Genomic DNA, 16,664 nt, shown 5'->3' on the forward strand with positions numbered 1-16,664 from the left:
GTTTTTCTTCTTTTTCCTTTCCGGTTATAGTAGTGTCAAGGATTTGGGACTTGGGAGGAGCTTAGTTTGTTACTCCCTCCGTCCTGGTTAATTGTTGTTTTTTGGTTTTGGCACAAAGATCAAGAAAAGGGAAGAAGGCCAATTATAAGATGACAAGTGGATCAAATTGAGTGTGATGGATCAAATTGCTCATCAAATGCAATTCTAAAATAGAAAGGACAACAATTGACTGAGACACCCTAAAATGGAAAAAGACAACAAATGACCGGAACAGAGGGAGTACTTGTTTGGTGAATATTGTTAATGTTGGATTTATGTCTTGAATTTGTTAGCAAATGTTTTAAATAATTATGATGGGGTATTTGATATTTGTTTTAGTTAGGATTCTGTTTTGGACATTTCTAGATTATTCTGTATAGGGCTGTAATTGATCTGAGCCGGCTCGACAAGCCCTCAGAATCAGCTCGGTCAAAGCTCGGCTAGTGCTCGGTCAAAACGAGCTCGAGCCCGAGTTTAGCAAAGCTCGACTCGGAAGCTCGAGCTCAGATCGACTAGTTTATAGTCCTAATTATGTATTAGGTCTTAGAGAGTAGTATATAAACTCTCTAAACATCACTCTAATAGTTATGCACTTATGCATATGATGACTTTTTGAATTTGAAGCTCAAATCCGTTAAAAATCCTCAATTTCAATAAAACTCTCCTCCCTCTTGTCCTGTGGACGTAGCTAACACACTATTAGTAAACCACGTAAATCTGTGTGTTACTTTCTTTATCGTTCTTTATTTATCTTTCGCGCGTTTGTTATTATAACAGCTAACTATCATGTCTATACCTATTATCGGAGATTGGTGATCAAGCGGCTTCTTACACACCGGTAAACTACACATGCATATGAAGATGTTAAATAGGAGTTTACTACTTGTTCATTTGATTTGGGAAAATATAGTAAATAGTTTCATAGATTGGTTATAAACTTATACGTGAATTGGGACTTTTAGATTAGAAATCAAGTAAACTGACATAATATTTCTTGCATTGTATAACTATAATACACAGTATTTTTTTGTGAAAATTTTGTAGTAAATTAGATAATCAAATGAACACTTATAATTAAGGTGATTATTACTTCATGGTGGTGAAAACACAATATTTTTTTTTTCATGGATCATCTTAAATCTAATTATCTTTCTGTACTGTTCATACATGGACAAGGCTGCATAAATCCAAACATCCTTACCTCGTTAATTTATGATACGCTGGAAATCTTTAAAGCACTCGATATTATTGATACAATTAATATAAAATTTTTTTTGTAAAATATATACTATTAGTAAAAACACTTCCACTTTCACATATTTATACAACTTGAAATAATCAAACAAAACCCAAATTCCTCCTTAAATAAAGAGGATGATCATGATGAGAAAGAACAGGAAGTCCCCAAGTAGAAGTAAGTACAATATTACTACCACCATCCAACTCTATCAACCTCTTTATAACTTCATTATAAATCTTAGTAATTTTTGTACTAAATTCAATTAATGAAAATGCTTTCCAATTAAATCTCCTAATTCTTGACATTTTCAATCCTTTAATCACTTTCCCTTTCATTTTCTTCACCAAAACACACCTTCTCCTTGGTGACAACTTCAACCCATTAATCTTCCCTCTGTGATCGTCGTCTCTTGATAGTTTTTCGTATCGATTTCTTTGTCTTTGGAGAGTCTGGAATCCCATTTGGTAAAAGATTGTGTTTTATGAATACAAATAATGAAAATTTTATGTTTTTTAGAAATAAGATGAAATGGAACAGTGAAGTATGAATGAATAGGAAGGTTAGCTTGAGTGTATTTATACAAGGTACTATTGGTATATGGAGAATGGAGACAAAAGGGTCGTCAGAAAATAATTTATTTTTTTTAAATTAAATTTTGGATTTATATGGTATAATGATTAATGAATAAGACTTTAATAATTTAGCATATACAGTGCATTTTTATGTTGATCTAAGGTGGCAGATTTGCAATGAGCAGTTCAACTAGAGACTACAATATACACCGTGACAAAATTTTCAGAAAGAGCGAATTACTATTGCAATAGAATTAGCTAGAAAGAAACTAAACCTTTTAGTTAGAATTAGTTTGAGTGTTTGGTATTTAGTAGAATAAAATAAGTTGATGGATAATTTTCTTTGTAAAATGAAGGAAAATTTTCTTTTTTAAAAAATATGTTAATTAATATGTTGGGCCAAGGCTCTATTCTTTTGGACTTCTATTTGTCTTTTTAAGTTCAGTTCAGTTCCTATAAGTTCAGTTCAGTTCTTATAAGTTCAGTTCAATTCCTATAAGTTCAGTTCCTATGAGTTCAGTTCAGTTCAGTTCCTATAAGTTCAGTTTAGACAAGTTCATACAACTTATAGGTCAAACATAGAGCTGACAAGCATGACCCAACTCGAGCTCGAGCAAACCCGACCCGACAGAACCCGAGAATATTCCAACCCGAAATCGACCCGACGACGACCCGTAAACCGACATGACCCGACGATTAGTGACCCGAACCCGACCCAGGCCCGACCCGATACTAACCCGATTAAATTGATGACCCGACAATTATTAACCTTAATATTGATCAAAATGAAAGTGATTTTATACTTAGGTTTATACGTTTGACTTAATAATGAAGTAATCAAACCAAATAATGACTTAAAAATAAATTTAATAGTAAAAAATTGAAGTAATCTGATAAAGTAACCGGACCCATTAATGACCCGCCCCGAACTCGACACGACCCGTGCATCATTTGAGCCGAAATTACCCGACCCGAAACCGGACCTGATTTGACCTGAAAGGGTTGGCTGACCCGATATGACCCGACCCAACTGATCTGATTGTCACCTCTAGTCAAACATGCGAAAATCTTTGAATATGCTAAAATTTGGCTAATATGCAGTTTACCAAACCCCAACACCCCAAAGTGTTCCCGGACCGCATGTAACACCCCCATATACCAAAGTGCCTTATCAAGGACAACCTCAGCATATAGGGGTGCTACCATCTTGGTTGCCCGAGGTAGCACGCATCATAGTAACAATAAAGAACAACTTAAATGAAAATGAGTAATAAAGTTTAGATTCTTCAAAAGAAACTCCAAAGGAAAAGGTGCAACTGGAATAAAGCCTCAAAATAAACTAATGTCAGCTAAAGCATTAAGACGACTAGTGACGACCACGCCCCGCAAGCTATCTAATCAACCATCAACAATAATCACCTGCTAAGCCAACTGCTCACCATCCCCGAATGGATCATCACAGTTTTGAAAACATAAAACGGGGTCAGTCAACTGCATAACCAAACAATGTACGTATCGGAAACAAATATAACAACGTAACCAGTCAATCACCAATTCCAATCGTCACCAAATCACTGGTTACCCATCGCAACAGGTAATCCACACCGCCAGTGGGAGAGCGCAACCTTGCCCACCAAATTCCCGCTCATCGGAACGAGCCAACCCAGACCATTAATGTGCACATCTCCTTTGTGACGAGAGACACAAGAGGCGAACATGGGAATGAGACCATCTCTAAACATGGCTCACAAAACAATCCCAACCGCAACCATCACCATCTCCTCCAACCAATATCAACAACAATGATAAGCAAAAACTGTCTTACACTCTAATTCACTCGGGTAAGATTAAAAAAAATGTTAGAGATAGAGAGAGAAAACCCTAAAAACACCTGAAAAATCATCTTTGTTTTCTGTGCAGCTCTAACATCCATGGCTATCATGACCTTTACTGATAATCAATTCTCGCCGTTAGCTTCATCTTCTAAACTCCCAAGAACTACTCCTAATACAAAAAATCAAAATAATCAAAAAAATAAGGGGGCGGTGAATGCGACAGTTGAGAAAGTTACGCAGACGGTCAATGCTAAGGGGACTACACAGGGGCCTCAAACTGGTGATGCGAAAAAGACAGTATCTTTGGGGTCTATTGTGGGTATCCCTGTTCTCAATCTTGATGAGGGAGTGCCTGACAACCCAGATTCTGGATGGCTCCTTCGTCAGGGTGGCAAAAACATAGCTCTGGAAACGATTGTTGAGGAGGAGGAACAGCTGGATCTACTGAAGTTCACGTCGGATGATATAAAATCAGAGGTAGAATTTTGGAACCAGTCTGTTTATTGTTATATCTTAGGAGCTAACCCTCCTATGGAAGTAATTGAGGATTATGTTTATCAGGCTTGGTCTGAATTTGGTATAGATAGGTTCTCATTCATGGAGAATGGTGTGTTCCTAGTTAGGTTTACTAAGCCTGGTGGGATGTCTGCTCTTTTGAATGCTGGATATTATTTCTTTGACAACAAGCCTATTGTGATTAAACCTTGGAGTGTGGATGTTGACCTTGTTAAGGAGAAAATTGACATGGTCCCTATTTGGGTGCGGTTAACGGGAATCCTCCGAAGTTCGGGGGACTGTTTAGTGCCTATTGCAGGACTTGTGGGCAATTTTGTTAGGAAGGATATTGCTACTATTGAAAAAAAAGACTGAGTTATGCTCGGGTCCTGGTAGAACTGCAGATGAACCAACACCTACCAGACAAAATCCAATTCCTGGATGAAAATGGTAATGTTGTGGTTGTTCATGTGCATTATGAGTGGAGACCTGTTTCTTGTGAGGGTTGTAAAGGATTTGGCCATGTCAAACAGCAGTGTCGAAAGGCTAAGCCAAAGGTTCAACCAAAGGGAAAACCAAATCCTTCTCCAGAGAAACAAAAGAGGCAAGTTTGGAAGCCAGTGCAAAAACAGGTGGATCCCCCTAGAGCTAAACGTTCAATTGTTTTCTCTCCTGAGGGATTCCCTCCCCTGGTACGACCTAATGTTTATACTCCTGCTATGCATATCATGAAAATCAATAAGCAGGGTGGTATTACTGAAATTCTAGCTTATGGCAGGAAAGGCCCTCTTTCTTTCTTAGATGCTTTAAATGGCACTACTCCTAGGGGGAGTGATGCAGAGTGGTAAAGACCCCCCTTCTCAACCATCTCATGCATAATTTGGGTTTTTGGAATGTGAGAGGTTTAAATGATTTGAATAAACAAAAATTGGTTAAGTGGTTTATGCATAATAATGGGGTAGGTTTATTTGGACTACTGGAAACCAAAATAAAACCTAGGAATCTTCTGAATAAGAGTACTTCTCTCTGTGAAGGATGGAGTATTACTACTAATAGTAGTTGGCATAAGGGAGGTCGTATTTGGATTTTGTGGAAACCTGAGCTATTCATAGTTAATGTCCTTGCTTATAATGCTCAATATATTCATATGAGAGTGACTTCAAGGACTGATGATCATAGCTTCCTTCTCACTATGATATATGCTCATAATGATTTATATGAGAGAATTGATCTTTGGTCTTTCCTGAAGCATACTGCATTGAATTGTAATGAACCTTGGCTCTGGGCTGGGGATTTTAACACTGTGTTGAGTCCAATGGAGAGACTTGGGGGGCATACTTATGAAGCTGAAATGCAACATTTCCAGGAATGTGTTTCTCTGTGCTGTGTTGAGGATCTGCAGGCTACTGGGGCTATGTTTACTTGGTCTAACAAGCAGAACCCTGTGGATAGAGTTTATAGTAGGCTTGATAGGGTGATGGGTAATCATGAATGGATGATGGAATATGGTGATTACCTTGCTCATTTCCATCCTGAAGGTGTGTTTGACTACTGTCCTTGCACAATTGTCAATAAGAAAGCTGACATGGATGGTAGGAAGAGTTTTAAATACTACAACATGTGGGGGAAATCTGAATTTTTTTTTATTGTGTGAAGCATGTCTGGTGTCAGGATTACCAGGGGACTAAAATGTTCTCTGTCATTAAAAAATTGAAAGCACTGAAGCCTGGTTTAAAAGCTCTGAATAAAGAATGTTTCTCTGATATTGAGAATAGCACAGCTCTCACTGCCGCTCTTTTAGAGAAAATTCAGAAGGAGTTGGTGGACCATCCTGGTGATATGGAGATGATGCAACAAGAGATGATGGTGGATCATGAGTTGAGGGACCTGATGACAGCTAGGGATAGCTTTCTGATTCAGAGAGCTAAAATTCAATGGTCTATTGAGGGTGACTTGAATACGACTTATTTTCACAATTCAATCAAAAAAAGAATGATGCAAAACAAAGTTCTTAGTATTGAGGATAAAGATGGTAGGATCTGTACTGAGGGCTCTCAAATTCAGCAGGCTTTCTTGGATTATTACTTGGACCTCTTGGGATCTCAGAAGAGTACTATCCCTGTTAATGAAAGGGTAGTCAGACAAGGGTTTGGCTGCAGTCCTGTTCATTGGGAGATGCTGAGTAAAGCTGTCACTACAGAGGAAGTTAAATTACATTTATTCAGCATCCCTAAGGATAAATCCCCTGGACCTGATGGCTTTACTAGCCAATTTTATAGGGATGCCTGGAACATTGTTGGCAAGGAGGTTTGTGATGCTGTTAAAGGCTTCTTTGCTAGTGGTAAGATGCTCACTCAGATCAATGCTACTATGATTACTCTTATACCTAAGAATGACAAACCAACTAGTGTCAAACACTTTCGACCTATTACTTGTTGTAATGTCATTTATAAGACTATTTCAAAAATTCTATGTGCTAGATTGGCTGGGTTCCTTCCTGACATAATAAGTAGGAATCAGGGTGCTTTTATTCATGGAAGAAGTATTTTGGAAAATATCCTTATTTGCCAAGATCTGGTAAGGATGTACAATAAAGGTAATGCCTCTCCTAGATGCATGTTCAAATTAGATTTACAAAAATTGAATGGGGCTTTATTGAGCAGATGCTGGCAGCATTGAACTTTCCTGATAATTTTAAGCATCTGGTTATGACTTGTGTGAGGACTCCTCACTTTTCCCTTCAACTGAATGGTTCACATTTTGGATATTTTGCTGGAAAGAGAGGTTTAAGGCAAGGGGACCCTATTTCTCCTTTGCTCTTTACAATTTGTATGGAGTACTTATCAAGGGTTCTGATGTATGCTACCCAGAAGTGGTTCTTCAGATTTCACCCTCTCTGTAGAAGCCTTAAATTGACCCATTTGCTCTTTGCAGATGATTTGTTACTTTTTTGTAGAGGGGATGCTAGATCTATCATTCATTTTGTTGCTTAGAGCTTTCTCTACTTTTTATGCTTCTTCTGGACTGGTGGTGAATGAGGCTAAGTCTGAAGTAGTCTTTGCTGGAGTTCCTGTTGAACTGAGACATGAAATTTTGCAAATCTTAGGATTCCAAGAAGGCTGCTTACCTTTTAAATACATAGGCATACCTATCCAACCTGGTAGGCTCACAAAGCAGGACTGTAACATCTTGGTGGAAAGGATTGTCAACAGGATAAGAGGGATTGGGGCTAGGAAGCTTAGCTACTCACGAAGACTGGTTTTGATTAACTCTATCCTCAATACTCTACATAATTATTGGGCCTCCATATTTCTGATTCCTAAAATGATTATCAGGAGGATTGTGGCTATTTGCAGAAATTATCTATGGGATGGAGGCACAGAGTACCAGAGGGCTCCTTTTGTGTCTTGGTCTACTGTATGCTGCAGTAAGAAATCTGGTGGTTTGGGTGTGAAAGATGCTGAATGTTGGAATATTGCTACTGTTGGGAAGCTTGTAAATTGGATCTACACTAAGGCAGATAGACTGTGGGTTCAATGGGTTGATCATATTTATATGAAAGGGAATGACCGGTCCTAAAGGCTGGTTTTGTGGATAACTGCTGGGTAGCTGATCCTAAAGGCTACTCAGTAGGGTCTGGATATGCTTGGATACAGGGTCAACACCCACCTGTGTCTTGGTATTCTGATGTTTGGGATAGATGGAATATCCCTAAGCATGCCTTCATAGCTTGGTTGATTTATCATAAGGCGCTCAATACTCGTGAAAAATTACATGCTCATGGGATTTCTGATTCTAAGGACTGTGTGCTGTGTGAGGAGGGCATTGAAACACATGCCCATCTGTTTGAAGATTGTTTATATAGTAAGTGCATTATGGGACAGATTGAGAACTGGCTGCAACTGAACTTGGTTCCTGCAAGGAGGTGCTCTAAGTTGCAGCAACAGGTGTGCAGAATGGCAAAGCTGGCCTGCTGGTATACCATTTGGATGGAGAGGAACAACTGCCGACTGAATATGCAGCTTACATTGCCTAGGAATATTGTGAGAGATTTGAAGAGGCTGATTCATGCTAGAATCAGTCAACTGCTTCCACGTTTTGTTACTAGCCAAGATCAGCTATGGCTCTCTAGTTTAGATATTTTAACTTAGCTGTGGTTAGTACTAGAAATTTGAAATGATGTTGTAATTGACTATTTTTTAATTAATGGAAACCTGCTCACATTTCACCAAAAAAAAAAAACAATGATAAGTAAAGCAATAACAACCGCAATACACATAAACAATTACACAATCGACTGAGTAGGGAAACTACTCTACCTTAGTTACAATCTGGACAATCACAGCAACAAGATCAGAAAGGCTCTTCTACGAACTCGTCACCTGTACACATATCATACCATCAAAATCTACCATAATTCCCCCAACAAATCTAATTAGAGCTGAACAATGATAACACTATAACCATAAGGACAAAAGTACAAAGCTTACCAAAGAATCGACGCGAAAGAACGATGTGAAAACCTCCTTGAATCCGGTTTAGTGATGATTAGGGAAGATGTGCATAGTTTAGGTTTTAAAAAAAAATAATTAGAAAAAGATTAAGAACTGCTGAAACAACTTTATATACTTCCCCAATCATAAAAATCAAAACCGCGGAAAAACCCTCGTCAGACCGACAACTCGACCGAGTACAGAACCTACTCGATCGAGTTAGCCCAACTCGACCAAGTACTAACTTATTCGATCGAGTTCTGACGTTCCAGAACCCAACTTAAGATGCCCGACAGCTAACTCGGTCGAGTAGGCCCTTCTCGACCGAGTTACCTACAACCAGAAACCCGTGGTATTATACCGCATGTATACATTCGTAAGTAACTTAGTGCAACATGGAAAATTTTATTAAGAGGAATCAACCCTCAAACCCCCGGTTAACATTAAAACAAGAAAAACCAGATCCTTATCATGTTATTTTTATAAGTGGTTATCACTTACATTTTGGTTCATCTAATTGACATGTAACCATTTTTTTTTATAAGAGTATGGCCCTGTTCTTTCTGGCTTATTTTCAGCCCATTTCGATTTGATTCCAGCCATTCCATTCGATTGATTCATTCGATTCGATTCGATTCGGCTCCATTGATTGATTCGATTCGATTCACTCCATTCGATTGATTGATTGATTGACCCATTCGATTGATTGATTGATTGACTCCATTAAATTAAACTCATTTTTGACTTTACTAATTTAAATAATAGTTATTATTAATTTTGTTAACAATAATACTATTTTTTTAATATTTATATTATTTATTATTATTATAATTATAATTAATAATATTGTTAATAAATTATTTATTTATTATTATTATTATTATTATTATTATTATTATTATTATGATGATGATGATGATGATGATGAATATTATTATTAAAATGAATAATAATGTTATTAATGTTAATGTTAATGTTATTGTTGTTGTTGTTGTTGTTGTTGTTGATATTATTATTATTATTATTATTATTATTATTATTATTATTATTATTATTATTATTATTATTATTATTATTATTATTATTATTATTATTATAATTCATAACATTTATTGGTATTATTATTAAAATTCATAACATTTATTATTAATATTATTAATGAGGCACACCGAACCGACTTGACTCACTTGCCAATACGGGGTCTTACAAGTCAACACGCTTGTCAACATGGTTACAAATTCGCTTGGTACCCTACGAATCACAAATCGTTAAAAGCGAATTCTATCAAGTTGATTACTGAAAATACATGTAACACATTTTCTATAAGCGATTCGAGAATCGGTAAGGCGTATTCATAGCGAATATGGTAACCGTGCTTGCCAAACCATCATTTGAGGTACACATAAAACCTATAAATATCAAACTATTCACCAATCAATGGTAAAAACTTCTCACCAACAACTTCCTCTCTCTAGAAGTAAGACTACTCGAGCTACTACAAGAGGGCATAGAGACCTTAGCTTCAAGCTAAGGTCCCGACTATCCACCATTACCGTAAGGCATCAGAGAAGGACCTTTTGCATACCCTCTGAGGCCTTTGTTACGCGTGAAAGATCCATCCGAAGAGAACAAGCATAGGCTCGAGATGCCATATGAGAGTAGAGCGTTGACTCGACCTGAATTCGAGCAACGTTTACTTGAGTGTTTTTACTCTAAACAATTATTTTACTAATATCATTATTAATATGACCTTATTATTTATTATTGTTATTAAAAATATTATTAGTAGAAAAATACTATTTTTTCATTATTATAATTTATGATTATTCATATATAATTATAATTTTTTTTCTTATAAATATTAATTTTAGTATTACTATTATACTATGAATATTAATATATTATAGTTGATAATAACAATAATATTGAATATTATTATTATTAGTAGTATGATTATTTTAGTTCAATTGACTTTTTATTGATTGATTCGATTGATTCGATTCGATTGATCCAGCTCTATCGATTGATTGATTCGATTGATTCGATTCAGCTCTATTGATTGATTGACTTCATTCATTTGATTCGATTCATTCGATTCGATTGATTCGGCTTCCATTGATTCGATTTGATTGATTCAGCTCTAAAAAGCCAGAAAGAACAGGGCCAAATATCAGATCACAAGACTAACAAGTTTTAATTAGTTGTGGCGGGTCTCTTCTCCAAATTTTTAATATATTATTTTTTGTTAAATAAATGCTAATTTGGTATACGTAGTACATAACAAGTTAACAACCACCTAATTATAGTCGGGTGGTGCAACCTTCACTATAGTTTAAAACCCCTCAATACTTATATTACGTCATGGAAATTAACTACATTGTTAATTTGTTATCGTGAGTGTCATCTACATTGTCTTTGATTAAGCAACCGAAAAACATCTTATTGATACTGTGGACATTGAACAACACCATAAATTCTCATTATAAATAGGAGATATCCGTCTATAGTTATAAACGGGCCAAATATTCACCCACTTTAAACATAAGACGAACAACAAATTGCATGATGAGACCAAAAAATGTCACCACTTTAAGTATATTTGACTCGTCTTATAATTGACTAATTGACGTAATTGGAACAACAATTAATAGTCTTTTCGTTCCGGTTTTTTGTTTACCTATTCCATTATTGGGAATCTAGTAATTTACTCTCTCCTCTTTCCTTGATCTTTGTACCAAAAAACAAAGGTAAACAAATGATCGAAACGGGGAAGTAACAAACCACTTAGGTGATTGTCAATTTTTAAAATTTCGTCGAATTTTGAAAATAATATTTGATATTTCATTGCATCCACTACAAACTAGTTTTATATTTTGAGTAAATTCAAACCAAACTAACCATCTCACTTTTAGTGAACAAAATGTCCAACAATCCTAATAAGTAATAGAGCATCTCCAATGGTTATTTACAAGGACTTGCTTGCAACTTTTGCAAAATAATAAGCATGTAGCTTATCATTGGAGATGGAAAAGTGAGATGTAGCTTGCAAGCATGGTAGCTCTACCAAGCTACATGCTTGCTTTATGAAAAAAAATAAAAGGTAAATTCTCATTGGATGAAAGCAAGTATGTGGGACCCATAAAAACTACATACTTCCTCCATTCAACTCCACTCTACCTATTTCCATTTTCTACACTATTTATAAGTGCACATTCAATCTCGATTTTCTCTCAATATATAAGCGTAAATATATTCATGTGGATCTTGTTTGATTCGTCTTTACGAGTACATTAAAAATATCTAACTTTTATAATTTTTGCAAATACGTAGCTAATGATATTTACCGCATAAAACACGCATTGGTGAATATGAAAAAATAAAGTGGTAGAGTGGAGTTGAATGGAGGAAGTATATTGTAGTTTGCCATTAAAGCGATACGTTGCCGAAAAGCCGAGTAGCTTTAAAAATCGATATGACAAACCAAGCTATAATGCATTGTATCAGCCAAGTTTTTGTTTTGCTTTTTTTTTTTTATTATATATAATCAATAATTCAATTTGTTTTCCCTCGGAAGATAAAAATATAAAAATTATTAGGACTCGAGTCATCTAAATTAAAATTCTAGATGTATGATTAAAGTCTAGATGACAATATTATAACTTTAATAGTTACACAATTTTACAAGGCCAAATTTTTCGTAATGATACGAAATGTCCTGTTTTTTTTGGGATGAAGGGGGTTGAGTTAAATCGAAGTAAGTTGAAATAAATTGAAATAAACTTAATAAATCTGAATGGACTAAAATTTGATGAGATACAAAGTGCTAAAATAATTCAAACTGATTTGAAACAATAAACTGAATGAGAGATGAGTGCACCAAACTAAGCCGTTGTTGGCCTATCTTATGGGAAGAAAGTGGTTGCCATGTGTTGAAAGGGACCTCTTTCAGTGCCAATCTCTCCTGTTTTTTTTTTTTTTGGCCAAGTTGTGATTAAGCAATCATTAGGATGAAGGAATAATATTTTGGTGGTATGTGCAATTATTGATGATGCAAAATCAATGTATATCCGCTCATTATGTTAAGATTTTTGTTATTTTTGCTCAATGTAAAAAAATATTTAATTTTTATGTTACTTCTTCTAAAAGTTATATTATAATATTGAATTAATTGACAAAATATTTACAAACACGTAAGGGTCGTAAGGTAGTGTTTGGAAACACGGAATTGATTTTATTTTCATGATTTAAAATGTAGAAATTCAAATGTTTGAATTCAATTCCAAAATTGGGTTTGGGAAACCCGTAGAATTGGAAATGGAATTGGACTTGGGTGAGACGGATATGGGTCGAGGTCATCAGATGTTTTATATTTGAAAAAAAAAAACAATATTTTCACGGAAAATATTTGCGATCAGAAAAAATATCATAAATAAAAACACGTAATTTATTTTCGCAGTACGTTTTTTACTCATTTCAGTACATTTTACACAATACTTTCCATTTGGTACCCTTTACTCCCTTTCACTAAGAAAAAAACAGAAAATCAATTCCTCCCAATTCATCACCATCCAACTTCTTGAATAAATCAATTTTTATAATAATGAGTGGAAATTTGAACATAGAAGACATATTCAACTTGTTAATTGTAAATCATTGAACAAATTGGTTTTTTTCCACATAATTTCAATAATTTATTGTTCGTCGGAATATTATGCGGTCTTGGATTAACTAGAGTTTGGTGGTGGTTGTTGACTGGCAGCGTGACTCTTGAGTGGAGGATGACGGAGGAAAGGGCAGCGCAACAGCGCAAGGCTGACCGACGGTGTATTGGTGGTGTACAGCGGTCTGGACGCGCGAGGGGAAGATGAAGTTCGCCCATCACGCAAGGGAGAAGGCCGAGTTCGCCGGAGACGCGAGGGGGACGGATGAGGCCGCCGGTTCTGGGTGGTTAAATGGCAGGGGTGGGTCAGTGCTTGTGATAACAACGGTTGATAAGGTGGTTGGTTTTGGGTTGTTTAAAGAGAGGACGTGAGATGTGAGTGCCTTTTTCTTCTTCTATTCTGATGCAGTACAAGCTAGGGCCCTAGGGGTGAAATAGGAGGGGTAATTTGGGAAAAGTGTACTATATTGAGTAAAATGTGTACTACGAAATTTGCATCACAAAAATAAAACGTAAGAAGTGATTGAATTGAAATGACTAGTATATGGTAGGTATTTAAGAGCCGGGGGGTTTGACTAGCTTGGATTTGATAAGGAATTGAGTCAATTCCAATTCCAAATTTTAGGGATTTCCAAGCACTTGAAATGTGTCAATTATGGAATTCAATTTCAATTTAAGACTCCTAAACATACCATTATAAATCGATAGTTTTCGCAATTGTCATTCGCTTTGTAAACATACATTTTAAAATAAAATTAGGTTATATAGTCGATCGTATGTGGTCCAACATTATTCAAACTCAAGTTCATATTAAACAAAATCAAAATGTGCTTTTTTTTTTGGCAGCAGTAAACTCAAAACATTACAGGTCCATAGCCCTTTTAGCTAGACTATGGGGATAGTTATTCAGAGTTATAGGAATAAAACTATAACAAAAAACAGTGGAAAAATGAGCACGAACTACTAATATCATCTAATACTCCTTTAATTAGATGATGCTCTTTGCAAAGACTTGTCACTTGAAGCGACAATTGAAGGCAACCTGAGGATAAATTCACATGGAACAGACCCCGAGCAACAACCCATCTAAGAGCTTCACGCATACCTCTTGCTTCTGCTTGAAGTGCAGGCTCAGCTTGAAATTAACTGAACCCCCCCGGAACATAATATCACTACCCAACCCGCCGAGGCATCCAAGTTTTGTAACCAGCAATCATCCACTTTGATTCTAACCACACCACAATCGCAACCATTACCCACTAGAAAAAACGGGTAGCAGTTCCGCATCCTGTCCGTGAGATCCTCCGATGGAACCATATCCCACCCAGCCCTCCCCATTTCAGGCCCTCTGCCCAACTACCGTGCCTTAATCACCGTTGTAACATCACTAACCTACTTATTAAAGAAAGTCGGGAGATTAAAAGCCTTACCCTTAAAGAGAATCAAGTTGCTCCAGACCCAGATGTTCCAGATAATAGAAAAGAACTGCAGTTTGTTGTTCTCAGCATCGACCAGTGTACCAAAAAAAATAATCCTGTTAATAATCCACTCCACAACACCTATGGTAACATAAGGTAAAGCATTCAACCCAAGGGAGGGCCCGACTAGGGATGGCAACGGGCCGGATCTGGACCGGATCCAGCTAGATCCAGATCCGCATTTTCCACATTGGATCCATGTCCGATCCATATCCGACGGTTTCAATTTTATCATATCCATATCCGACGGGTCCGGTCGGATCTGCATCCTATGCGGATCTAAGACAACATCAAAATAAACAACAAACACAATAGTGTTATAAGTTAAGTAACACGAACTACCCATGTGATATTAAGTGTGCCAATAACAAACTCGGTCAGTGGCATATTATACGCACACAATAACATTTCAACTTTATCTTTTAAAACTACGAAGTGACATAGAGTCTACAAATCAATGTCAGTGGCCAAATTAAGTGGCATAACTAGTAACAATCACCAAGTTACGTCATGCACTACCAACTTTTATTTTTTTTATACTATAAACTTATGACTTGTGAAATAAGTAAATGAGTAATTTGATAATTTATTTTTTTATTGAAAACGGGTATGCGGATCGGATCTGGATCTGAGTGGTGAGATCCATATCCATATCCGCTTTATAAGTAATCGATCCATATCCGATCCATATCCAACGGGTCCTAAAAATTAGGATCCATATCCGATCCATACGGGTTGGATCCATTGCCATCTCTAGACCCGACCCACAGCCTCAAAACCAAACTATTGTCTCTAAACAAGTGATAGGATGAATTAATTTTTTTTTTTTTCAAATCTTGAAGAATTTTAATGACATAATATTGTGAAATAGTTTTTATGAGTTTAAAAAAATTGAACGATTTTTTTTTAAACCCAACATGGGTAGACCATAACATTAACCAATCAGACAATCACCAACATCGGGCAAATTCCCGACCCATACAGTTTTTCCAACCACCGGTAGGGCATGCACGAGTACATGTGCTACCTCGTTAAAAGTACGACTAATATGCGACCAACTAATAGCTTTAAAAGAAGAACAAAAATCTAGGATATCATCTCAAACAAGATAAAACAAACTGCGTACCGTCTTACTCTACTGCAGTGCTTCGATAACTTCCAAGCAATCGCTTTCCACGACAACCGCGTCATGGCCTGCTGCAGCTGCTTCTTCAAGTCCGTCTAGAATCGCCACTACTTCTGCTATCCGAGGATCCCAATTTTCCTTCCTAAAAACCGACATCCCCCATAACACCTTTCTCGTCTCATCCCTGCACACCCCTCCAACGCCCACGCCCACACCTTCTTTAACTCCTACGTCAACATTTAGCTTGACCAATCCCGGCTCCGGTACTTGCCATCCGCCACTGCCCTTCACTACCTCTCCATGCCCTTTCCTCCCACCAACTGTCAGCTCCAACTCACGCCCTCCCTCTATCTCTTCCATGACACTACACACTCGACTAATAATTTCCCTCCCCACGACTCCATTCCCTTCAAATATCACCTTGTTTCTCACCTCCCAAACAGCCCAACACCCCACCATCATCAACTCTCTCCCATGCCCGTCCATCTCCCTCCATCTCCCCTCAATCCAATCCCTAATCCCCATATGAATCCCCTCATCGCTCGGCCCTACCTGCAACTTTTCCCACACCTCCGACGCTACAATCGAACGCTTTTATTTAAATAAAAAAGATTCATATATTAAGAAACACGGTGAATTTTTTTAGTTTTGTCTTTTGTAAATCATGTGAATTGAAATATCTCATAAATTACAAAAAAAATGAAGGTTGTTTAGTTGCCAATTTTT

At 36.7% G+C, this 16,664-nt stretch overlaps 2 protein-coding genes across 2 annotated transcripts; one reads left to right on the forward strand and one right to left on the reverse strand.

The window, feature by feature from the left end:
- The first annotated feature begins 4,585 nt into the window (after positions 1 to 4,585).
- On the forward strand, positions 4,586 to 8,332 carry LOC141600660 (uncharacterized). Its single transcript, XM_074420904.1, has 6 exons — positions 4,586 to 5,025; positions 5,181 to 5,748; positions 5,853 to 6,758; positions 6,845 to 7,030; positions 7,116 to 7,721; positions 7,838 to 8,332. The coding sequence occupies exons 1-6, from the start codon at positions 4,586 to 4,588 to the stop codon at positions 8,330 to 8,332; spliced, it is 3,201 nt and encodes a 1,066-aa protein (XP_074277005.1).
- Positions 8,333 to 15,947: 7,615 nt separating this feature from the next.
- LOC141600661 (uncharacterized) lies at positions 15,948 to 16,463 on the reverse strand. Its single transcript, XM_074420905.1, has one exon. The coding sequence runs from the start codon at positions 16,461 to 16,463 to the stop codon at positions 15,948 to 15,950; it is 516 nt and encodes a 171-aa protein (XP_074277006.1).
- Positions 16,464 to 16,664: the final 201 nt, after the last annotated feature.

Source organism: Silene latifolia, chromosome 9, assembly GCF_048544455.1.
Source record: "Silene latifolia isolate original U9 population chromosome 9, ASM4854445v1, whole genome shotgun sequence".
Classification (NCBI taxonomy): Eukaryota; Viridiplantae; Streptophyta; class Magnoliopsida; order Caryophyllales; family Caryophyllaceae; genus Silene; species Silene latifolia.

Excerpts from the sequence above, each read along its gene's own strand:
- LOC141600661 (XM_074420905.1), bottom strand. The coding sequence starts at position 16,463 with ATGGGGATTAGGGATTGGATTGAGGGGAGATGGAGGGAGATGGACGGG.
- LOC141600660 (XM_074420904.1), top strand. The coding sequence starts at position 4,586 with ATGAACCAACACCTACCAGACAAAATCCAATTCCTGGATGAAAATGGT. Across the intron at positions 7,031-7,115 it reads GTATGGAGTACTTATCAAGG|ATGATTTGTTACTTTTTTGT; the intron begins GTTCTGATGTAT and ends TGCTCTTTGCAG. Across the intron at positions 7,722-7,837 it reads ATAGACTGTGGGTTCAATGG|GGTCAACACCCACCTGTGTC; the intron begins GTTGATCATATT and ends GCTTGGATACAG.